This window comes from Geotrypetes seraphini, chromosome 3 (genome assembly GCF_902459505.1).
Source record: "Geotrypetes seraphini chromosome 3, aGeoSer1.1, whole genome shotgun sequence".
NCBI classification, from domain to species: domain Eukaryota; kingdom Metazoa; phylum Chordata; class Amphibia; order Gymnophiona; family Dermophiidae; genus Geotrypetes; species Geotrypetes seraphini.
This window is the reverse complement of record NC_047086.1, coordinates 356,131,223-356,157,312: the sequence shown is the minus strand read 5'-3', so window position 1 is coordinate 356,157,312 and position 26,090 is coordinate 356,131,223. Positions and strand designations below refer to the sequence as shown.

The 26,090-nt window shown below is 44.1% G+C and overlaps 1 protein-coding gene across 1 annotated transcript in view; it reads right to left on the bottom strand.

Annotated features, from left to right (window-relative positions):
* The window catches only part of TGFB2 (transforming growth factor beta 2), a 203,788-nt gene that overhangs the window by 55,637 nt on the left and 122,061 nt on the right, over positions 1-26,090 (bottom strand). The window contains exon 2 of the mRNA XM_033938220.1: positions 4,398-4,561. Within this exon, the coding sequence (XP_033794111.1) occupies positions 4,398-4,561 (164 nt within the window). The remainder of the gene's footprint in view (positions 1-4,397; positions 4,562-26,090) is intronic.

Below are 26,090 nucleotides of genomic sequence, written 5' to 3'. Positions count from 1 at the left end.
GGACTGAAACGCCAGAAGCGCAAGCCTGATCGCCCTCAACCCCAGCATATTGATCGACCACTGGGCCTCCTCCGAGGACCAAACACCCTGCGCCGACGCCTACAGGCACTGTGCTCCCCAGCCCAGAAGGCTGGCATCCGTCGTAATCACGACCCAATCCGGAGTCGCCAGCGGCATGCCCCGGAATAGATTGAATTCGCTGAGCCACCACCGCATGCTGCGAGCCGCCTGAGGACTCCACTGTAGACGCCGATCGTAGTCCTGCGACACCGGGGACCACCGGGAAAGTAGAGACTTCTGCAACGGCCTCATGTGGAACCGGGCCCAGGGGACCACCTCCAGAGCCGCCACCATCGAGCCCAGAACCTGTACATAATCCCAAACCCGAGGCCTGGGCGAACTGAGAAGCAGACGAACTTGAGACTGTAACTTCTCTTCCCGGTCCCGGGGTAGAAACACCTTCCCCAGACAAGTGTCGAACCTCACTCCCAGATGCTCCAACGACTGGGACGGGGACAGAGAGCTCTTGGGAAAGTTGATGATCCACCCCAAAGACTGAAGGAGAGATATCACTCTCTGAGTCACCAACAAACTCTCCCGCCTGGAAGAGGCGCGGATCAACCAGTCGTCCAAGTAAGGGTGCACACGAATTCCTTCTTTGCGCATGAAATGTTGCCACCACCACCATCACCTTTGAAAAGGTGCGGGGCGCCGTTGCAAGACCAAAGGGCATCGCCCGAAATTGATAATGCTGGCCTAGGATCGCAAACCGAAGAAATCATTGATGCGGAGGCCATATCGGAATGTGGAGGTACGCCTCCTTGAGATCGAGGGACGTGAGGAACTCCCCAGGTTTCACCGCTGCAATCACTGAGCGCACTGTCTCCATACGGAAATGGCGAACCCTGAGAAATTTGTTGACCCTTTTGAGATCCAGCACCGGTCTGAAAGACCCCCCTTTTTTGGGCACAATGAAGTAAATGGAATATCTGCCGAGACCCACCTCCTCCGGAGGCACCGGCACCACCGCCCCCAGATCCAGAAGCACTTGAAGAGTCAGGCGGACCGAGTCTCCCTTGGCTGCCCCATTGCACGGGGACACCAAGAAAGATTCGGCGACGGGAGAGGCGAATTCTAACTTGTAACCTTCTTGAATAATATCCAAAACCCACTGATCCGACGTGATCTTGGCCCACTCCGCCAGAAAGGCAGACAGCCGCCCCCCCAAGGGAATGGCGGAGGGAGCCGAGACCCCGTCATTGTGGGGTGCGACTTGCTGGAGCACGGGCTGGCTGAGCTGATGGGGGTTTCGCCGTACGAAAGGAACTCTTTTGCGGAAACCTAGGTCTCAAGGAAGTGAAGGAACCATAAGCGGGCTGAAAAGAGGGCTTACCAGGTCTATATCTCTTAACATCCCGGAAACGTGATCTGGCCGCCAAGGATTTTAAAGGGTACCTAGGCCTGTCTTCCGGTAAGCGCTGCATTTTGGTATCACCAAAATCCTTCACCAATTTATCCAAATCTTCCCCAAACAACAAACGCCCTTTAAAAGGGAGTTTCACTAGCCGAAGTTTGGAGGCTGAATCCGCCGCCCAATTACGGAGCCATAAAGATCTGCGAGAAACCACTGAAAGAGACATCTGCTTTGCAGAAGCGCAAATAATATCATATAAGGCGTCCGCCAAATACGCTAGACCAGACTCCAAATCAGCCAGTTCCGAGGGAACAGAGCCCCCGGACTCCATCAAATTATCCGCCATCAGCTGAGACCATTGCAGACAAGCCCGCGCCGCATACGAACTGCAAATCGCGGCTTGTAAGGTAACTCCAGCCACTTCAAAGGACATTTTTAGTGAAGATTCAATCTTCCTATCCTGGACATCCTTCAGCGCAACACCTCCTTCAACCGGCAATGTAGTCTTTTTGGTAACCGCGGCCACCAGCGCGTCGACCCTGGGTAACTTAAATCTCTCTAGTTCGTTCGGGGCCACAGGATACAAGAGCCGCATGGCTTTCGACACCCGTAGACTAGCTTCCGGAGTGTCCCATTGCGTCGCAATAAGCTCTTGCATGGCTTCATGCACTGGAAAGGACCTAGTCGGCTTACGCGTCCCCACCATAAGGGGGTTTGCGGACCCAGAAACTTGAGTATCCTCCTGCGAGATGTTTAATCCCTGCAACGCCTTAGAAATTAAAGAAGAAAGCTCTTCCCTGTGAAAAAGCCAGAGAGCGGAAGGATAATCCATGTCGTTACCCGGGGGTTCCTCCGCTTCTAAGTCCAGCACCTCACCTTCTTCCAGCGACTCAGGAAGGGTAAGAGAAAAAGGGGAGACGGGGTCATGGTCCCCTTCGTCCACCGCCGTAAGCCTGCGCCTCTTCGCAACCTGAGACTTCACCGGAGGGGAAACAATATTAACAGCAGCAGTACCAGTAAAACTATTAGTAGTAGTAGTAGTAGTGGAAGTAGAGGGAACAGGCAGCACAGGAAAATTCACAGGCACCGGTTGAACAGGCTGAGAGCTCTGTAAAACAAAGGCACAGTGCATTAACATTACAAACTCTGGGGAAAACGAGCCTAGTCCGAATCCCGCCGACCCTGTTTGTCCTGTGCAGTAGTTTAGCGGAACCGCGGCTTCCCCCAGCGCTCCCGACGCTGCAACAGCCGCCGAAATTCCCTCAGACGCCGGCGCGCCCTGAATCAAGGCCGACTCGACTGCGAGGGAAGAGGAGCTCGATCGCGCCTCCCCAGCGCGGGAAATTGCCAAGTCGCACGCCGGGAGGAATGAATCCTCTGCCGGTGTCTCTGCGCACCCGGCAGAGCACAGTCCCGACGGTGTCCTGCGCTTCCCACAGCGCGAACACCTCTTAACAGCCTCTGCCGCCATTTTTTTTTTTTTTTTAAACGGAGAAAGCCTGCCAAAATCGCCGACGTAGCCCTCCAACAAAACCAGCACCCAGGACAGCACAACACGCATTCAAACCCCAGAAAACCAAAGTTCTTACTCACCCAAACAAACTTCCTAATCACACCACAGCAAGCAAGTAAGGTTATGGCTGGTAATTGTACTGAAAACTGACCAAAAGGTACAGCACAGCATAGGCAGGCTCAGAACTTTTTTTTTTTTTTTTTTTACTGGAAAGAAGAAAAATACAGAGCCCAAGTCAACCCCTCAATCAACCGGAGGGGAGGGTGGAGAAGGGACCTGGGGGGGCCCAGGTGTAGCTCCCAAAGCCAGCACCGCTCAGCCAGGCACCCCTGTCTCTCTGAAGAGAACGAGTCTCAACAGAAGACTATAAATTCACTCAATACACCGGATACAGCCAAAATCCAGGAGCTAGAGGTATTGCTACGAACCCTGCTGGGAGATAGAGCAAACTGAATGGACAGGAGGAATACCAGTATATAAGACCACCTGTTAATCAGTTTCTCTATCTCCACCTGCTGGTCGATGTGAGCTATCCCACTTGTCTCTGGATTCATCTGCTGCTATGCTAAGGAAGTCTCGATTTCTTTCATAAACTCTGTTCCCCTGTCTTCAACAATCCATGAAAAGAAAACTCTTAGGGCTCCCTTTACGAAGGTGCGCTAGTGTTTTTAGCACGTGCTAGCCGAAAAACTACTGCCTGCTTAAAAGGAGGCGGTAGCGGCTTGCGCGCGCTAAAACCGCTACGCACCTTTGTAAAAGGAGCCCTTAGACTCAAAATGCCTGGAAACGGGGGTTTAAGTCACCTGTCCTAAGTGGTAACACTAGCCTATGATATGTTTGACGAACTTGCAAATCACATAGCACAGGAAACCCAAGTTCAAAGTCAGGCTATAAAGGACAGGCATCTCTTTGTTAAGATACTATAAAATACTGCCAGCAAAATCATTTCAATGTGAATTAATCTGTGAGTTAAAATGTGCACAGATGAGTTACATGCATTAAAAAATTGTGTGTGTTAGAAAAATGGTTTTTATATATATTTTTTATTGAGAATGGCAAATGGCCCAGACTGCTAAATACAATCAGCAATAAATACAATCAGCAATAAACAATGCGGGTACCATGGGTCCAGGTTAACCTGATGTACCCCTTTTGCTAGACCCTGCCATGTTCCCAGCTGGACTCCTTCTCAGTGTACGTGTGTGAGGGGGTGGGGTAGTATCTGCTTGTTATTTCTAATGCCCTTATTGTTCTTCCTGTATTGTTTTTTGCTGATTGTAGAGAAATGTTATTAATACAAATGTGACGAACAAAAAGATCAATGAAAATCAGGGAGAAACGTCACAAAATTTTTACCATACGTTTCTCTAATGTGTCACTATGACACATATGACTATGACACTTGTCGTAGAGGCCCATAACACAAGCAATGCTGAATGCAGTAACCTAATGAAAAAATGTGAATGTTACCTGATACAGCTCTATCCGTTGTTCAGATACCCGGGCCTTTGGATTTTGTAAACGAAACACTCTAAACTCTGCCTTCACCAAGTTAGAAGCATTTTTCTCCATTGCAGAGACGTCAAATCTTACGATTCTGAAGTAGGGGCTGTAATAGTTTGGTGGGATGACATCTGTAAAAAGTGACCATAATCTTTTAAAATGATAAAAACAGATATTGTTCATTTAAAGACCGCAAAAAAAAGAAAACAAAAAGATGGCCCCAAGATACAGACAGGGAAAATGATTGCTGCATTGCTTCAGTTTCTAGCAGTCAGTTTTACTGTCATTAAACAATTTAACCAGGAAAAAAAAAAAATAAGCACATGTGTTTGATTGCAGAAACAGCAGATTAACAGAGATTAACGAATGTATACACTTGACGGAGCATGAATAGGCCTGCATTTTGAAAGGGATAATAATAAAAAAACCAACTTGAAAATCCTAGTCAGTAAAGATGAAGAAAAAAAAAAAAAACAACAACCCAAAACTATGATGTCTGTTGAAATTGTGGCAGATGTCAGATGTACGTGCCAAAAAGAGGAGGAATTTTTTTTCCTAAATGAGATGATTTTTCCTGTGTGGTTTTACCGACACCTCAAAGCAGGAAAGGACTACAATCTGATCCAGCTTTTTATGTTGGGTTTCGTGTTAGATCAAAGATGAACTCGGTCCCATAAAAATCTTAAAACATCAGCATTACATAATTTCCTTAAAGTGCTGGTCTGCCTCTTTGTCTTTCTTCTTCCTTATGGGACTTATTCAGAAAGGAAACTTTCTCCAATCTGTTCCCATAAAAAACCCAATATTCACTGAAGAAGGCACCTAACTGCTTGATTCTCCTTCATGTTTTTCTTTGAAGGTTTGCATTCCCTTTCATTCTCATGACTTTGCTTTGTAACAGCCTTCCTTCCCCCTAACTTTATACACATGTGTGCACAAATTTACCCTTTGTGGGAATTCATCAAGCAGCTTTAGGGCCTTAACGTGTGTTATTTAGTCCTGAACATGACCCAAAGGATCACAGCTTTGCTTGATTTAACATACCATGTGATATTTAAGTTGCTATGAACTAGCTAGCAATGAAGTGCAAAATATGCAAATGCAAAGTTTGCATCTCATTACTATGTAAATACCCTAACGAGACTTCAAATGATACACCACAAGTTGCATTAGGGTCCAAAAACCCATGGTAAATTAGCCAAGCTTTTGCTGGGGTTGTTTTCTTGCCTGGGAGCATTGGGCTACAAAGCCTTGGCTAGATGGTCCTGGGTTGCATGGACCCCACCCAATAATTCCAGCATCCCCTACCTTTAATCACCCTCTCCCCGCATGTTCCGCCCCATCATTGTGAGTCATCTGAGGGTCTGGGAGGGTATCCAGAATCTGGGAGGGTCCGAGGATCTATGGGCAGAAGTGAGGCCTAAACATTGTGAGGCCCAGTCTGGCTCCTTCCTGCAAATGACACCCCTAGCAATAGTCATGCGCCATTTGTAGGAAAGAGCCAAACTGGGTAGGAGTGACTGGGCCTCACTCCTGCCCAAAGACCCTCAGACTCCCTCCAAACCCCCCAGATTCCCCTGGACCATGATACCATTTCACAGGTAGTCCTGGGGAAGGTGGTACAGGGCCAGAATATGCATTGGGGGGAGGATTTTAGGTTGGGGGTGCCAGCAAGACTGGGGGAACCCTCTCTTGCAGCCTTGAGAGCATTGGTCTACTGAGCACCTCACAAAAACTGTGCAAGAACTCCAGGTTCTGGTAACAGAGGTAACTTTGAGCTTTGCTAGATTAGTGATTATGGGAGACATTAGTCTACGAATTTAAATATCAGACACTGCCACCACTGTTTTCCTTGATTAATAGTCCTAGGATTCAAACTAGTGATCGAATCTCCAACCCATGAAAAAGGACACATGCTAGAGTTGGTATTCTATAAAAGGGTCAAAATCTTTGAGCACAAGGCTGGTGGTATCAAGATAACACCCCTATCATGGACAGATCATTTTTCTAACAAAATCTTCTGTAAAGGCCAACCTAAAAAAGAATGGCTTTATCAGAGTTTGGGAAGAAAATTCAAGACATGAGAAATCTGACTGCTGAGAGTTTGCTGAAGGCCTCACCATACCCATATGTGGGTGAAAAGATGATTACAATGTCAGGGAAGATTAACATGCAGAATGCAGATAGAAGAAGTGGACAGAGATTTAATAGTAGACATTCAGAATACAGTATATCTAAAAATGGGGAAGTTTTACTAATGGATGATTTTAACATGCCGGATGTTGATTGGGATATCCCTATTGTGGGGACTTTAAGAAGTAGGGAGATTCTGGATTCTCTACAAGGAGAACTGTTCCAGCAGTTGGTAATGGAACCCATGTGAGATGGGGGTCATACTGGACTTAGTGCTTACAAACGAGGAAAGTCTTTCTGATGTTACAGTGGGTGATCATCTGGCATGCAGTGATCACTGCATGGTACGGTTTAACATTAAGATGGGTATAGAGAGGGCTTATTCAGTAGAAAGGTTCTAGACTTTTAAAAAACTAACTTTGTTCGGATGGGGATTTACGTCAAGGAATTATTGTCTGGATGGGAACATCTGGAAGGAGTGGAAATGTGGTGGGCAAAACTGAAAGGAGTGATTGTAAGGGCGACAAACCTTTTTATGAGGCAAGTAAGTAAAAGTAAGAGGAAAAGAAGGCCGCTTTGGTTCTTTAAAGTAGTAGCTGAGAAGGTAAGGAATAAGATGTTAGCTTTCATAAACTGCATAAGATCACAGAAAGAGGGTCACTCACCCGAATGGCCATCTAATTTTCAAGCTCCGACAGGGCTTGTGATTAATGTAATCTGGATTGCTTCCCATGGATTGTTGCTGCTCTCTTGGCGACAGGGTTGGAGATGGAGATGAGTGGTGAGACACTGGACACTGCAGAGCTCCGCTGTATCAAGGCGGGAGTTAGCTGGAGCTCCAGGAAACTGGTGGAATTTTCCACTGATTGAGATCAGCCGCGAACCCGGATGTCCCAGCGTTAACTCCTCCCAGGAACCAGAGAGGACATGCGCAATGGAGAACAGAGTTCGCCTCTGGCCGAGTAGATCTGTCGGCGTGGCGCGGAGTTTTGCTTATCGGACACGATTGTTATTGAGGCCAGCAGCGTGCCTGATTTTAAGGCCAAATGGGATAGACACGTGGGATCTATTCACAGAGAATGGTAGGGGAGGGTCATTGGGGTGGGCAGACTAGATGGGCCGTGGCCCTTCTCTGCCGTCTATTTCTATGTTTCTATGATTGCTGAGGGGCTGGAGATCTGAGAGCCCTCCCGGTGAAGCAGGCTTGGAGAGAGGGGCCGGAGGTCTGTGAGCTTTCCCGGTGAGGCAGGCTCTGAGAGAGAAGCTAGAGAAGGAATGGTGGCGCCGCGAAGGAGAAGACAGTGGCAATGATAGACTGGCGAATTTTCTCTGGCTGGTGAGAACACTATGTCTTGTGGCCGTTTCTGCGAATCTCGGTAAGACTGTGAAAGAGTAGTGCAGACCAAGCTCGCAGCTACTATGGTAGGAGCAAGAGGAGAACCGGCCTTATTATAATATAGATTTCTTGAAGAAAAAGCCAGACTGGATGGTGGACTACTTATTGATATAGAGATGTGGTAAATATTTTTTGTACAAGTTCAGGACTGTTAAATGATTATTCAAAAAACTGTAAAAATTAGAGACAGTGATACTACAAAGGAGCTTTATTATTATTTGAGCAATAATTTTTCATTAATGGTTCATCCCAGTTAAATAGAGGAACATCTTAGTTTTTTGATGGACTCTGAGATTTACTTCATGAAAAGCGATGATATCATATTGAAAAGGTTCTGAAAATAATGGTGAATAAAATATTTTTAAAGTGAATTAGAATCCTTGAATATAAGTGTAACAATAGGTGAAGCATATGGCGAATCTCCATAAGTTAGATAAATTTCATTTTAATGATACATCAAGTGGTAAACGTACAACGAAAACACCTCCAGTTGTAGTTTCCAAAATGGCGTCTCCAGATCAACTTCAGTTATCACCGATAAGAGCTAGTCCAGAAAACAATGCTATTGCTTTGAAAAAGATTTTAGAAACTGGATTTCAAGACTTAAAATCAGAGATAAAAGGAGTGAGAGAAGATCTTAAAATAGCCCTCACTGAAATCAGAGCGGAAATGACTGAATTGAGAAGTAGATTTGAGTCTTCTGAATAACGTGTACAACAGTTGGAAGGAGAAATTAAAGAAATTAAAATGGTAATGTTTCAGCAAGCAAAGGAGATTACAGATCTGAAGACCTAGATAATAGATCCAGAAGGAATAACTTGCGTTTTAAAGGAATACCAGAAACTGAACAATATAGAAACTGTATGGAAATGGTGAAAGATTTTTGTAGTCAGCTATTGAGTCCAGAAGAGATAGTGGATAGAGTTAACATTAACATCTTAAGAGCACATCGTAGTTTGGGATGAGTAGATCAAATGCCCCAAAAGACATTATTGTGTGCTTTGGAGACTATCTATTTAAGGAAAAAATACTTCAAGCTGCTCGAAACAATCCACAATTTATATGGAATGGAATTGTAGTAGGAGTTTTTCAAGATCTGGCTCCTACAACCCTACAGAAAAGAAGAGCTTTTCGCGAGATGACACAAGTTTTGCGCTCAGAGGGTCATCGATATCGATGGATGTTTCCTTTTGCAATGTAGCTGACTATTAATGGAAAATCACGTACAGTGGAAGACGCCTGGATTACTTTGAAAGACTTGGGGTGTAACAACCTGCCTAATGAATCAACTATAGCTACACTAAAGAAATCAGTGAGACCAGTAGAGACGTCAAGCATGGTTACTCGATCAACTAAGAAATTATTATCTTTGGAGAAATGACTAACATCATAAGATATGGGCTGTGTAAATCTATCGGAGGATTCTCAGGGGGAAATTATAGCGAAAGAAGATTATCTCCTGGGGACTTTGCGAACTGTTATGTGGTCTGCAAAGAAAATGGCTTATGGGAACTCTGAGAACTGTCATGGGGATGGGACTCAGGTTTCCTCAGTGATCAGAAGAGTTGAGAGTGATGCTCCCTGTAGGATTTTTGAACTGTAGTTATGATGGACTACCTTTTTAAGCCTGTGGGGGGTGTATTGCTATCTGTAATGGTTAGGAATTATGGTTGGATGTCTACTTATAACCCGTTCTGAGCTTCTGGTAGAATGGGATAGAAATCAAAATAAATAAATAAAAAGAGAGGAAAAGTCTTTTTCATTTAAAAAAAAAATGTTTATTTGCAATTGCAATAGAGATTGTACAACCAGCACACAAATACAAGTGAAAACATCATAACAGAAAAAACAAGTTTGATAATGAACTGCTGCAGTATAAAGCCATTTGACAAGAACTGGCCACAATCCCGCTACAACTACCAATTTTCTAGGTTATAACCCTGTTACAGCATCCAAAACATTTACCGTATTTTCACGCAGATAACGCGCACCCATGTAAAACGCGCACACGGGTATAGTGCGCAGAAACCACGATTTTATGTACAAAAACTTTTGTATACCGCGCATGCAGCCCGACTGTCCTTTCGCCCGCCCCGACTCTCCTCTGGCCACCCCGACTCTCCTTTCGCCCTCCCCGACTCTCCGTGCGCTGTCCCGACTATCCGTTCACCCTCCCTGACTTTCCGTGCACTGCCCCGTCTCTCCGTGCGCTGTCCCGACTCTCCGTTCACCCTCCCTGACTTTCCGTGCACTGCCCCGACTCTCCGTGCGCTGTCCCGACTCTCCGTTCACCCTCCCTGACTTTCCGTGCACTGCCCCGCCTCTCCGTGCGCTGTCCCGACTCTCCGTTCACCCGCCCTGACTTTCCGTGCACTGCCCTGACTCTCCGTGCGCTGTCCCGACTCTCCGTTCACCCGCCCTGACTTTCCGTGCACTGCCCCGCCTCTCTGTGCGCTGTCCCGACTCTCGGGTTGGGCCCATGTGCTTCAGGCCGCGCCCCCAGGTGGGACCTAAGGCTCCAGGGCCTATTCTGATTGGCCCACGCGCCTTAGGCCCCACCAGTAGGCGGAGCTTTGGGACGGATGGGCCAATCCGGCCTCATTCCGTCGTTGGCTGCCTGCCGGACAGGCGGGTTTGGCTCCCGTCTGTCCGGCCAACTACCAAAGGTACGGGGAAGGGGGGTGGGGGTGTCGTGGGGGTCGGCCAGGGGGGTCGCGGGTCGGCTGGGGGGGCGGTCGGAGGTTCTTGGGGGGGGGCGGTCGTTGGAGGGAGGGGGGTTTGCGTCGAGGGCAGGAGGGCCTGGGATCCCTCCTGCCCGTAATGTAGTGCGGGGTGGGGGTAGGGGGTCGCCGTGGCCAGGAGGGTTTGGGCTCCCTCCTGGCCCGATATTGTCGGGGAGTTGGGGAGTCGGCCGGGCAAGAGGGCTTGGGCTCCCTCTTGCTCCGATCGTGGATGCGGGTGCGGGTGGGAGCGCGTGCGAGCGGTCGTTCGGGGTGGGGGTGCGAGCGGTCCTGCTGGGGGGGGTGAATTGGGCGTCGGGCGGGGTGGGAACTATGTAAAAAAATTTTTGTATACCGCGCTCACGCGTATAACGCGCGAGGGGTATGCGCGGTAGGTAAAAACACGTATAACGCGCGCGTTATATGCGTGAAAATACGGTATTTATTTTGTCTACATCACAGAGCCTGCGTGGGGCTGGAGAGCTTGTAACCCTATACTTCTACTAAGACTAAGGGGTCCTTTTATTAAGGTGCACATTTAACATGTACTAAATTGGTTAGCGTACCTTAATAAAAGGGCCCCTAAGTATCTTAATACTTAGCCTATTTTTTAGATTTCGGCCCCTTATTTGATTAAGTTTGAAGCAATGAATACAATTTGGCAAGTTGGAAAAAAATGATGAGATCTATTAGACCATGAAACAACAAATACGGACAAGATGATCCACTAATGATGAGAAATTCCACAGAAGATAAGACATTTTCAAAACCTCTGTGATGAACTGACCTTCAAACAGACCTGATTTACAAAGCACAATGACTATATTCTTTCTGGAGCAGGCAAAAGATGCTTGAAAGAATTCTTGCACGTCAAAACCCATCCAAAAGTATTATTTTATTATATAAGACCTTTGATTAAAATAAGCATGGGCACTTTTTGGAAAGTGTTAGGTCGGCACATAGAGAGGGCAGCTGATTTAAATTATATACACCCTCTTTCACTAAGTCAACATAAGAACATAAGAACTGCCATCTTTGGATCAGACCTTCGGTTCATCGAGTCCGGCGATCCGCACACGCGGTGGCCCAGCCAGGTGTACATCTGGCGTATTTTTAGTCACCCATATCCCTCTATACCTCTCGTAAGGAGATGTGCATCTAGTTTGCTTTTAAATCCTAGAACGGTCGATTTCGCAATAACCTTTTTAGGGATGGCATTCCAGGTGTCCACCACTCGCTGCGTGAAGCAGAACTTCCTGACATTTGTCCTAGACTTGTCCCCTCTCAGCTTCAGTTCATGTCCTCTTGTCCGTTTCACATTGGACATTGTAAATAACTTTTTTTCCTTCTCTATTTTGTCAATTCCTTTCAGTATTTTGAAAGTCTCGATCATATCCCCTCGCAGTCTCCTCTTCTCAAGGGAGAACAATCCCAGTCTCTTAAGTTGTTCCTCGTATTCCAAATTCTCCATATCTTCTATTAGCTTTGTTGCTCGTCTCTACACCCTCTCCAGCAGTTTATATCCTTCTTTAGGTTGGGAGATCAATGTTGGACACAGTATTCCAAGTGTGGTCTAACCATTGCTCTATAAAGCGGCATTATAACTTTCTCCGATCTACTCGTGATTCCTTTCTTTACCATGACTAAAATTCTATTTACCGTATTTTCACGCATATAACGCGCACCCGTGTAAAACGCGCACACGGGTATAGCGCGTGGGAAAACAACATTTATGTAAAAAAATTCCCGTATAGCGTGCACACGGGTATAGCGCGCATTGAATTACCGGTAAAACCTCCTCCTGCCTTGCCCCCCGACTCTCCTCTTGCCGCTCTGGCCCGAATCTGCCTGTCCCCCTTGAAGTCCTGTCCCCCCTTAAAGGTCAGCCTGTCCCTCTTGAAGTCTTGTCCCCCCTTGAAGTCCTGTCCCCCCTTAAAGGTCTGCCTGTCCCCCTTGAAGTCCTGTCCCCACGCTCACGCATATAACCACGCGGGTAACCCGCCGAAACGGGGAAGAAAAAATAGTGGCCTCTGCGGGGACGGGGACAAGGCCATTCACCGCTCCATGGAGCGGTGAATGGACTTGTCTCCGCAGTGAGGCAATCAAGGATCGCGCGTTCCCCACCCGCCAGATTGCAGCAAGGGACAGGCGCAAAAAAAAAAAAAAAGCCTCCCACCTTTTCCCCTGCTCTTACCGCCATGCTGCAGTTGCTAAAGCCCAACACAAAAAATACACTCAAATTTTGCCAAAAATCCTACAATAGAAATAACGTAACGAGGCAAATCAAGTCACATCAGGGTTTGTTTGAAGGGCGCTCAGGAAGCTAAACCTGAATTCACAGCTCACAACCAAAATCGTGTGATTGTAATATATGTGAAGAGTGCTCTCAGTGTGAACCATCAGCGATAGGAGTCCAGCTCCGACACTTCACTTCTGGGTCAAGGCGGTAAGCCTCCACCCCCACACCATCATCGAGCACCCTAAGTATGCTGAAAATTAAAGCAACCTAACTTCAAGTGATTCAATAAATCAATCAAGTAATAAACCAGTGAATAAATTAAATATAGTTCAAACAATAATACCTGAGCGACCCCCAAACAAAACCCTGCCAGCCAGATCCCCAAAAAAACATTCAGCAAAATCAAAATCAAGAATCACCATACAAAAATTGAAAAAGAAATACTTATCTGAAAAACTTCTCACACACTAACAAGCAAAAACCGCGCCAGGAGAAAAGGTTCAACCACGCTGGTTTCTGGGAGGAGCCCTTCTTCAGGAACCTGTCCCCCGACGAAAGCAAAAATGAAGAGGTCGGCTGGAGGGCGGGGTGTACGGGCGGAGCAACACTCGCGCCTAACACGGATCAAAGCGCGACGTCATGCACAAACCAATCACACAAAGGGGCGGGAGTGCGCCCGCATACACACAACCACAGAATTAGAGAAAAAGAGGAAGAAAAGACCAGAACCCAAACCTGGAATCCAACCTGTAACCCAGGCACGGAGCCCCTACTAGAACCTAAAACCTGAAACCTGACACAGGGGACCAGTTAAATGATAGTGTTCCATTCCACACTTTCGTTGAGATCATTAGGATAGACAGATTGCAATTGGAAAATCCAATACTGTTCCCTAAGATTTAAATGGAACTGTCTGTACCCCCTGAAATCCCAAAGGACTTGCTCAAGCACGAACCAGGTAAGGTCCGTAAACTGATGTCCAAGTTCCACACAATGCGGCACAAGAGGAGCAGAATGGGTTTCAGTACGGATACGGTTCCTGTGTTCTTGCAATCTGATTCTGATCTTTCTGCTAGTCCGCCCCACATAGCACAACGCACAAGGGCAGATGATAACATACACTACCCCTTCAGAATCACAGGAAGTGTGAGATCTAAGTTGGTAAGTGCGTTGGGTCCGGGGATGTTGCCAGTGAGAAATGGACAGAGATGAGGCACACATGTCGCAGTGGCCACATGGTTTGTGACTGCCCCCAGTAGGCGCCCGGCTTCTTGTGGACAATAAGTCCTTGAGATTTTTGGGGCGGGAAAAGGCTATGCAGGGAGCCTCCTTGAAGACAGGATGATGGTCCAGGATATGCCAGTGCTTTCTCACAATGTTGGCTATCCGGTGGGCTTGGTTAGAAAATGAAATAACACATACTTGCTGATCCATGGGAGGCCTGATTGCAGGAGACCGTAACAGCTCAGGGTTGGCATAACGTGCTCTACGATAAGCTCTTTTGATGGTCCATTCTGGATAGCCGCGGGCCTTGAAGCGTTGGGATAGTAACTTGGCTTGAGCCTTAAACTCCGCCAAGGAGGAGCAAATGCGGCGAATTCTAAGAAATTGCCCCACGGGCACTGACTGGCGCAACCTGACAGGATGACAGCTGGTGTAATGTAAGTATGAGGTCCGATCTGTGGACTTACGGAAGACAGTAGTAACCAATTGCCCATCAGCTTTGCTAACCATGGTGTCCAAATAAGTGACACTGGCCTCATTGACAGTAGCAGTAAACTTCAAGTGCCTGTCAAGATTATTGAGCCAGATCAAAAACTCATGAAACCTAGCCCTGGTGTCAGTCCATATAAGGAAGACATCATCGATGTAACGGAGCCAAATGGCGATGTACGACATCCACGGAGATAGATATAATGATTTCTCTTCAAAGTTCGTGACATAGAGATTAGCCACACTAGGGGCCATGGCGGTGCCCATGGCTACCCCGTGAGTTTGGAGATAAAACTCCCCACGCACCTCAAAAAAATTCCGTTGGAGTACCAAAGTAGCTAGTTTCATCAAAAAGGGCTTGATTATGCGATGGTTATAAAGACCCACGGTTAGATGATGTTCAACAATCCTCAAGGCCTCAGACTGAGGGATGTTGCTATATAAGGCTTCCAAATCCATAGTTATCAGCAGATCTGACTGTTGTACCTTAATAGATTCAATTCTATTAAGAAAATCAGTGGTGTCCAATACAAAGGACCGTGCCTGAGCAGTTGCTAAAGCCGACAGGAAGTCTTTCCGACGTCAATTCTGAAGTCGGAGAGGACATTCTGGGCCAGCCATCTACATCCATCCCAGCCATCTACATCCTCCCAGCCATCTACATCCTCCCAGCCATTGAAGCCCTCCCCAGCCTATCCTCAACCAAAAGGCCATATACAGACACAGGCTGTGCAAGTATGTCCAGTACTGGCCTTAATTCTTCAATATTTACTATGATTTTCTGATTCTAGATCCGCTGTGTTTATCCCACGCTTCTTTGAACTCTGTCACCGTTTTCCTCTCCACCACCTCTCTCGGGAGCACATTCCAGGCATCCACCACCCTCACTGTAAAGTAGAATTTCCTTACATTGCTCTTGAGTCTACCACCTATTAGATTAGATTAGATAGATGGTACAGTAGTCCACAGACCTGATGGCAAACCTTCAAACTGTAAAGCTAACAAAATTATTGCATGGCAAACATCTGTGACACTATTTGACAGATCACCATAAATCAACTAAACTAATTCCCTGCACTTCCCATCAAAAAAATGTAAATAACCTTTTATTTAAATCATTATATCATCCAACAAGGACTGATTCTCTAAAAGAGGCAAGCTTATCTTTCCTTCCAGATCTGTAAACATGCATTCCCAACGTTTATTTTTATTTCCTTTTGCGTTTATTAAACCTTTTTTTAAAAAAAATTTGGTAGGCTGCCCACATTTCACAATTGCTTCGGACCCTGAGTTTCTCTCTCTCTCTCGCTCTCTATTTCCCTAACCGTGTTTCGGAAATGGCTGTGTGGCAAGCTTTCGACTTTGAAGCACTGTGTGCAAATATTTACAGGAATAGCTTGATTGTTATTAAATGTTTCTGCTATGCTTTCTGCATGCTGGCAGGCTTCCCTGTCCCTCTGGCTATTATAACCATTAAGGCTGTTTAGAGTGCAGCTCCGTGATAACAGACACGCTCATTTTTATGAGGGTAATATATAAAATGACTATGGGAATCATTGAAAAAAAAAAAAAAAAAGGCTGTGTCTTCCAACTCCTCCGGGCGTTGGATTTGTGATAAATGTTTTTAAGGTCATCAGAAAAGCATGGCATTATAATTTAACTATCTGTAAACGAGTCACCGGGTTTTTATGTTCCAGACCTAACAAATATTGTTTTGTTTTCACTCACAGCCTCACACAATGCTTCTGTACCTTTCCTTTCCCAGCTGTGCTGTTCTTTCCTCAGTCTGTCTCTTCCCTCATTTCAAGTCTACGCTAATTATTGTTACATTATATTACATTAGAGATTTCTATTAGAGAATGACACGTTGACAAAATTCATTACCGTTCCCGTCCCCGCGGATAACCGCGGGAAACCATCTTCATGTCATTCTTTAAGGAGAGAGGGAAGAATCAGAGTATGAATGGCCACAACCACTGACCCGCAAGCTTTGCTTTGAAGAATGCTGGTGTAGAAGGACTGAGGTTGAGATAGACACTAAAGAATGGCAGTCTCTGGTATCCAGAGCAGATATTGTGATGTCATAATGCCTCATTCCACCAGTGCCTAAGAGCCAATCACATCAGTGATGTCACAATGGCTTCATTATCCTTGGCTCACATAAGAAGCAGAGTATGAATGGCCACAACCACTTACCCGCAAGCTTTGCTCTGAAGAATGCTGGTGTAGAAGGACCGAGTTCGAAATAGACACTAGAAAATGACATGAGATTATTTCCCACGGTTATCCGCAGGGACGGGAACGGTGATGAATTTTGTCACCGTGTCATTCTCTAATTTCTATTCCACCATTAACTTGCGGTTCAAGGCGGATTACAAAAGAGCTAAAGAAGGTGGGTTACAAAGGAAGATCTCTGGTCATTGTCTCATTATATTGTCCTAGATTTCCTCCTTGTCTATCCAGAAAGGTGGAGAACAAAAGGGCTGATGCAGAAACATGAGGTTAACGCGTGGTCTATGCACTCATTACTGACCACCAGATGCAGAAAAAATATCTGAGGTGGTTAACTCACAAAAAACAAAGGTGAGAATTACTCACGGTAAGCAGACAAGCAAACAAACAAATGCCTGGTTTTTTATTCCTGTTTGTTTGTTTGCTTAACTCAAATGGTAGACATCAGCACATAGCATGTTAAATGTATGGAAAGTAGCAGGGTTATCATATGGCTCCAGAAAAAGGAGGCTGAATTGAGACATCCGGGTTTTACTTCCCCCCAAATTAAAAACAATCTCTGGTATCTATAGGCAGCTCCCACCCCTGACTTCTATCCCAGGCTCCTACCTCCTCTGCACTAAGGTATACCTTGCAGCAGAAGGAGCAATGCCTGGCAGCACCTGAACCTACTTGGTGCACCCTGGGAGCTGTCACTGCAAAGTCTGGGCAATGGGGGGATTTGGGGTACATGAGGAGTGCTCATGGGTGAGGTTGCCATTAAACACCAAGAATTGGTTTTTTACTTGGGGAGGGTGGAGGTCATGTTAAGGGAGGGAGGGATGCCACTAGACACTAGAGATAGGTTTTAAGTTGGGGGAGGGAGCTATCACCCTTCCTGTCAGTATTACCACTGACAGGAAGGGACACATTTTGCAATAAGCTGTGTAAGATTGCTGTGATTGTAACACAAAGTAATTTGAATGCTCACCGATTGGTATCACAGGTACAGTTCTAAAATGATTTGTTTCATTTCTGAAAGACAGAACTTTTAGGGTTTTTACTTCACCTACTCCTGTTTCTTCAGTTTTCAAGTTAAGCTGTGGTGTTCTATATTGTCACCTTTATTATTTAACCTTTTTCTCAGCCCATTAGTAACACTGATACAAGATTTTAACATCAAGGCTTACGTTTATGCAGAAGACATTCTCTTGATTTCTCTAGTAACGTCAAATAAAATTGATCTAAACCCACATCAACCATGTGTATCAGCCATCGGAAATTGATTATCATCTTGAGGTCTCGTTTTAAACCCAGAAAAAGCAACTACTTGCTAGATAAATTGATTGTTGCCTGCACTAACTGACATAATCAGGCTACTGGATTCAGACGTAACTCCTGTAAAAACCTTCTGCTATCTGGGTGTTTTGTTTAGAAACATAGAAACATGATGGCAGATAAAGGCCAAATGGTCCCTCTAGTCTGCCCATCCGCATTAACCATTATCAGATTTCATGTTTATTCAAAAAATTTTATAAACCGCCCAATCGGCCTTCTAGGCAGTGAACATTATGTTAAAAACATATATGGGGTAACTATACATCCTTTAAAACAATAATCATTATTTAAAACATTTAAAAACAATACAAAAACAAACAGGAACAAAAAAGGGAAGAAGGATAGAACTACAATTTATCAAGTAAGAAAGAGAACATATAGGGAAAGAACAAAAGGGATGGTATCTAAAAATAGAATAAAACTATGTAGTCCTAAAAAGGGCATTTAGGTCTCGAAAGCATCAAGAAAAAGAGATCCCAGGCCCTTTTGAATTCAGACACAGTCTCTGTCTCCATCACTTCTTCCGGGAGACTATTCCATGCATCTACCACACTTTCTGTAAAAAAGTATTTCCGTAGATTACTCCAGAGCCTATCACCTCTTAACTTCATCCTACACCCTCTCATTACAGAGTTTCCTTTCAATTGAAAAAGACTCGACTCATACGCATTTAAATTATGTAAGTATTTAAACATCTCTATCATATCTCCCCTCTCCTGCCTTTCCTCCAAAGTAAACAGATTGAGATCTTTAAGTCTGTCCCCATAAGCCTTATGATAAAGACCACATACCATTTTAGTAGCCTTGCTCTGGACCGATTCCATCCTTTTATATCTTTTTGACGGTGCATCCTCCAAAATTGTACACAATATTCTAAATGAGATCTCAACAAAGTCTTATACAGGGGCATCAATACCTCCTTTTTCCTACTGGCCATACCTCTCCCTATGCAACCTAGCATCCTTCTAACTTTAGCCGTCACCTTTTCAACCCGTTTGGCCACCTTAAAATCATCATATACAATCACACCCAAGTCCTGCTCTTCTGTCATGTTCATAAGTTCTTCACCCCCTAAACTGTACTGTTCCCTTAGGTTTTTGCAGCCCAAATGCATGACCTTGCAATTCTTAGCATTAAATTTTAGCTGCCAAATTTTAGACCATTTTTCAAGCTTCGCCAGGTCTTTCTTCATATTATTCACACCATACAGTGTGTCTACTCTATTGTAGATTTTGGTATCATCCGCAAAGAGGCAAATCTTACCCGACAACCCTTCAGCAATATTGTTTATAAAAATGTTAAAAAAGAACAGGCCCAAGAACAGAACCTTGAGGCATACCACTGGTCTGTTGCCTTCTACTCAACCAGTTCTTGACCCATCCCATCACTTTGGGACCCATCCCGAGGGCACTCAGATTTTTTATTAGACGTCTGTGTGGAACACTCAAAGGTTTTGCTAAAATCTAAATACACCACATCTAGCGCACATCCTCTATCCAATTCTCTGCTCACCCAGTCAATGAAATTGATCAGATTTGTGTGACAAAATCTGCCTCTAGTGAATCCATGCTGCCTCCGGTCCAGTAATCCACAGGATTCCAGAAACTTGACCATTCTCTGTTTCAAAAGTGTTTCCATTAATTTGCTTACCACAGAAGTCAGACTTACCAGACTGTCATTCCCTACTTCTTCCTTACTTCCACTTTTGTGGAGAGGGACCACATCCACCCTTCTCCAGTCCTCCGGTACCACTTCCAACTCTAGAGACTCGTGGAGCTACCAGAACTTCCCTAAGTTCCTTCAGCACCCTCGGATGTACACCATCCGGCTCCATCGCTTTGTCTACCTTTATTTTAGCTAGCTCCTCATGAACACAACCCTCTGGAAACCAATCAGGGTCTATTACTCCTCCATCCCTATTCACACTCTTTCATTTGAATTCCAGGTAGGTCAGGTACTAAAGAAAAGTTACTGTTGGTTAAGACATATTCGTTCATTAAGCAAAAATTGGATTTTACTTCAATTCATTCTCTTATGCATGTCTTTGGAATTTCGAGAATCGATTACTGTAACTCAGTTTACTGTGGCAATAATGCCACATTAATACATCGACTGCAGACTTTACAAAATTCAGCTGTAAGTTGCTCTATCGAGCAAAAGCATAGGACCATGTCACTCCCTTATTGACACAATTTCATTGGCTAGCCATTCAAAACAAGTCAAACATAAAATTCTCTGCCTGACGTTTAAAGCCCTGCATTTGGGTATTCCCTCATATTTAGCTTGTAATTATGCCGCATACTCTGTCATGTAACTTGCAGTCATGTTTCAAGTTTCAAGTTTATTGGCTTTTAATATACCGACCATCAGCAAGTATCTGGCCGGTTTACAATTAAAAATTTGAAGGAAAAATAAATAGATAGTTTAAAAATAATCAAAGTGTATACTGAGGACATTAACTAGACAAACTTGAAGGTGAGGGAAAATGGGAAGGATGGGGGGAAAGTTACATGTTAAAAGAAGAAAGGAGAAAGAGGGAAGAGGGTAAAACAAATAGGGTGGGATCGCTTTATAAAAGCGGTTGGTTAAATATAAAAAGAAGAAAAAAGATGAAGAATGGAGGTAAGGAGAGAAGGAAAAAAAGAAACTATATGTATTTAAAGGGAAAATCTAAATACAGGAAAAGGCATCGCTAAATAAGAAGGTCTTCAAGCTTATCTTAAATTTGTTGAGTTGATTTTCGGATCGGAGTAGCTGTGGCAGGACCATTTAAACTAAATTACTTTATGGAGCATGTATGGTTGGGCAGACTGGATGGATCACTCGGGTCGTTATCTGCCGTCATTTACTATGCTACTATGCTAATAGATTAGTTCTTCCGTCTCTCAGAACAGCTGATTATGAAACTACACATAGTGCCGATTTCTTCATAGCCCCATTCCTTTGGAACAATTTACCACAATTTATTTGCAATGAATTATCTTTTTTGTAAAGTCAAATCTTTGCTGAAAACTTGTTTTTTTTTCAGCTGGCTTGTAATATCCAACCTCCACTATAAATGCCTCTAATTCTGTGTTTGAGAGACCACATTAATAACTAATTTCTTTTAATTTATAATTATGATTTTATGTAAATTTAATTTTTAATTTTATCTTCTGGATGTTAGATTAACATAAGAATAGCCTTACTAGGTCAAACCAATGGTCCATCCAGCCCAGTAGCCCATCCTCAAGGTGGCTAATCCAGGTCACTAGTACCTGGCCAAAACCAAAGAGTAGCAACATTCCATTATCTCAGAGTAAGCAAGATTCCGGAACCCCAAAGAGTAGCAAGATTCTAGAATCCCAAAGAGTAGCAACATTCCATGCTACTGATCCAAGGCAATCAGTGGCTTCCCCCATGTCTGTCTCAATAACAGACTATGGACTTTTCCTCCAGGAAATGGTCCAAACCTTTCTTAAAACTACTTATTTTCTATGACTCATGACGTTCCTTTTCTAACCTGTATTATTTGTATTCTTTTCATTTTATAAGCCATTTTGACCATTGTTTATTGCAGGGTATCATGTTTTAATAAAACATAACAAACATAAAACATTAATGCATGGCAGTGGCAATTACAGAGATGCCAAGTAATCTAGTTCCAGGCTGGGACTTGCAGCACTAATTTCAATGGGCAGATCAGATACTATATATCCCACACTGCTCTAAGTTCAAAACCAGGACTGGCCACAAAGTCTCCAGCCTGGAACTGAATAACTTGGTATCTCAGTAATTATTTGCTCAGTAGTCCTAATGCAGTGGTTCCCAACCCTGTCCTGGAGGAACACCAGGCCAATCGGGTTTTCAGGCTAGCCCTAATGAATATGCATGAAGCAAATTTGCATGCCTATCACTTCCATCATATGCAAATCTCTCTCATGCATATTCATTAGGGCTAGCCTGAAAACCCGATTGGCCTGGTGTTCCTCCAGGACAGGGTTGGGAATCACTGTCCTAATGCATGACTTTCTGTATCAGCCCCCAATTAGGGAAGAAAACAAAACTGATGTGGATAAACAATAATATCTTACGGACAGCCACATCTGTTTGGTTGCATGCTGGAAAATATCTTTCACCTGAGCTTAATCTTGTGGACTACTGCTATACTCTCAAATTTGTTGAAAGAATGTGATAATAACAGTTAAATTATCAAGATTTAAAAAAAAAAAAAAAAGGTTTGGATAATTTCCAAACAGAAAAATCCAAAACCCATTATGAAGATGGAAAAATCCATTGCTTACGTCTAGGATAAGCAAAAAAAAAAATCTGTTTTAATCTTGGGATCTTGCCAGGTGCCTGTGACCTGGATTGGCCAAGGTTGGAAACAGGATGCTGGGTTTGATGGACCTAACTTTCAATTGAAGTTGACTGCGAGGTGTTGAGTGCTGATATCGGCACCAATGAAGCCGATTGTTCAATTAAGTTAGGCGCATATCAGCGCCAAACTCTAGGCAGACTTTATAGAATTAGGGCCACAGTGATACAGAACAGCACATAGGCAGACCGGCACAAAAATCCCAATTAGTGCCAGCTATCATCAATAAATTGTAAGAAACATAGAAACATGATGGCAGATAAAGGCCAAATGGACCATCCGCAGGAACCATTATCTCTTTCTCTCTGTGAGAGATCCCACACCTTCTTGAATTCAGACATTTAGGCAACTGTTATAGAATCCAAAAGATACAGTAAAGTTTATGTTAAAAAAAAAAATAGCCTTGACAGAACTATTCCCCTACAGTACAAAAATTTAAAACACACATCTCAGGGTAACCTCTGAAGTGCAGCATATCAGGTAACTGCATAGAAGGATTTTAAACACCTCCCCCCCCCCTTTACAAAACTGTAGCATGGTTTTTAGTAGAGGTAAACACAGGAGAACCAAATCCAAAAACTCAACATCGCAAGGCAAGAAGTGGCTATGTCCTATAAAGATTGGCAAACTCAATTTATCTCATGAAAGTCCTTTAGTCATCAAATAACTGAAAAAGCTCCAACTCAATGACTCGACATGTCCATGTTTCGGCCCAGACCGGCCTTCCTCAGGAGTCTTAAGAGTCTAATGTGGGACTAAAACCCCTCACAGGCATCTATTTCCTATTTGACGCTATAAGTTGGATCTGCAGAAAAGCTACGCGCTTGAAAAAGAAAGCAAACCACAGCGTGAAATGTATGAAAAACCATTTCATGCTGTGGTTTAGCTTGTTTTTCATACATTTCACGCTGTGATTTGCTTTCTTTTCCAAGCGCGTATCTTTTCTGCAGATCCAACTTATAGCGTCAAATAGGAAATAGATGCCTGTGAGGGCTTTTAGTCACACATTAGACTCTTAAGACTCCTGAGGAAGGCCGGTCTGGGCCGAAACATGAACATGTCAAGTCACTGAGTTGGAGCTTTTTCAGTTATTTGATGAATAAAGGACTTTCATTACATTACATTAGTGATTTCTATTCCGCTTGTGCCTTGCGGTTCTAAGCGGATTATAAATTAGAAGATATCTGGACATTACCGAGAGAATTATATAATAATGTTTCATGTACATTACATGATACAGTTGAGAATTATAAATTAGAAGATATCTGAATTTATCCGATGGAATTACATAGTAAAGATTCAAGTACTTAAAGGATACAGTGGAGAATAACAATATATTCGGGTAACAGAAGAAGATTACCTAACATTGAAGGAAGAAGTTTATTGGATACATGTGGTAGATGCTTATTTAGGAATCTGGATATTTTTTGGTAGGTATGGTTCGAGGGATTGACTAATGTGTTATTCACGGGGGAGAAAGCATGTACGAGTGGGAGGAGATTAGTAAGTAAGGACGTGTTTTTTGAATAGAACTGTTTTGACTTCTTTTCGAAACACTTTGATGTCTGTTGTTTTGATCATCAGTTTGGTGATGGTGGGGTCAATTTTCGCTGCCTGTGTCGCTAGAAGGCTGTCGTAAAGTTTCTTACGTCGGGTACCATTATGAGGAGGGAAGGTGAATAGGTTCTGAGTTCTCCTTGATCTGGGTGAGCGGTAGCGGTATAGGCGGTTGTTTAGGTAGCTTGGGACAGTACCATGAGTTTGCCAATCTTTATAGGACATATCCACTTCTTGCCTTGTGGCAGTAACAGCTCCAGTGCTCATAGGAATTCTATGAGTGCCTGAGCTGTTACCGCCACGGCCAATGCTAAAAACCACGCTACGGTTTTCTAAAAGGAAGGGAGGGGGGTTTAATCTGTAATAAAGTAAATGTATATAACAGCATAGGAAGAGTGATACATGCAGATATGATATTTAAAGAGCTCAGGTGATATCTGGTCACATATTAAAAATGACTAAATAAAGGCTTTGCTATATATCAAACACTCAGATGTTGATGCTGCCACTGCCCTATGCCAGTGCTGCAAAGTAGACAGAGGCCTTTTGTCTTAATTCCCATTCCTTGTGGAAATGCACCATAAAGAAATCACTCCACCTCCTAGTTTAATTGTTTAAATAAAGCAAGCACTTAATATAACCGGAAAATAAAATGAAAAAGAAAAAAGAAATCATTCAAACCCTTTGAGGTTGAACCTGAAAGTCAGAGTACGCCCACACAGTCAGTTTCTTGGATGCAGTTGGGTATAATTCTTAAACTGCCAAACCATCTCATCACCAAAAGTGAAATATTATTTTACCTCCCCTCCCCCCCCCCCAAGAAAAACCCCAACCCTCATCATCATCAAATTACATCTCTATAGCTAAGGGCAAACATATTTAAAAGTGGGTTCATTGAAAATGTATATGAGCAAGTTTATGAGAGATCACTACTAGTGCTGCCCGATTCAGGAAAAAAATATTTTGATTCGATTCAGCCTATTGAATCGATTTTTCGATTCGATTCGATTGCACAATGGGTGTTTTTTCCCAAACATCCTGGTGAGTTTATTTTATAGCCTCTTCACCCCCTTTGCCCTCTCCTACCCACACTGGTGTTGTGGTGTAAACAAAATAAACAAACAAAAAAGACTTTTCCTCTCTCTGTTAAATCCTAGCTCACGTTTGCGGTCTAATACCAGCTCTGACAGGATACAAATTTCAAATCTGACACATTGTAATCACAAAACAGAAAATTAAATTATTTTTTTTACCTTTTGTTGTCTGGTCATTTTTCAAATCATGTTGGTCCCAGGCTCTGCAGCAAACATCTTCTGATAACTTGCTTGCCAATGTCTCTTGACCATTTGTCGTTTTCTTCTTTCTCTGTGGTAACCAGAACCATCCATCTTCCATTTCTGTCCTCCCCTTCCATTTCCCTTCACTTCCCTGGAGGTCTGGCATCTTTCCTGTTTTCCACTTCTATTCCCGTAGCTGTATCGATGGACCCCACCATACCCAGATCCACCATCTATCCTTTTCTCAACTACCCTTTCATCCAGCATCTCTCCCTCCTTCACAACCAGCTCTCCCTTTCTCTTTTTAACTACCTTCCTATCCAGTATCTCTATCACCCCCCCCACACACCATCCCTTGTGTCCAACTTCTCTCCCTTTCTGTTCCTTCCCTCCCTAAATCCCATTGTTCACCATCTCTCTCCCTCTCCTATTTTTAGATCCATTATTTCTTCTATCCCTCCCCCATCTCCCTTCTCCATGATCTCCCCAGTCCCTCTCCCCCTCAACCATCCATCTTCCCCCTCCACCAAGTTCATTTCTCCCATCCATCTTCTCCCCACCTCTCCTCCTGTCCACCAACTCCCCCAAGTCCATCCCCCCTCTCCCTCCATCTCCCTTTATTTTGACGTTACAATGTGTTGCCGGTGGCGGTAGTTATTTAGCGATCCACTTCTGCCACCACTCCTTGCGCCTTCTCTCCACTGTGGCCCGCCCTCAGT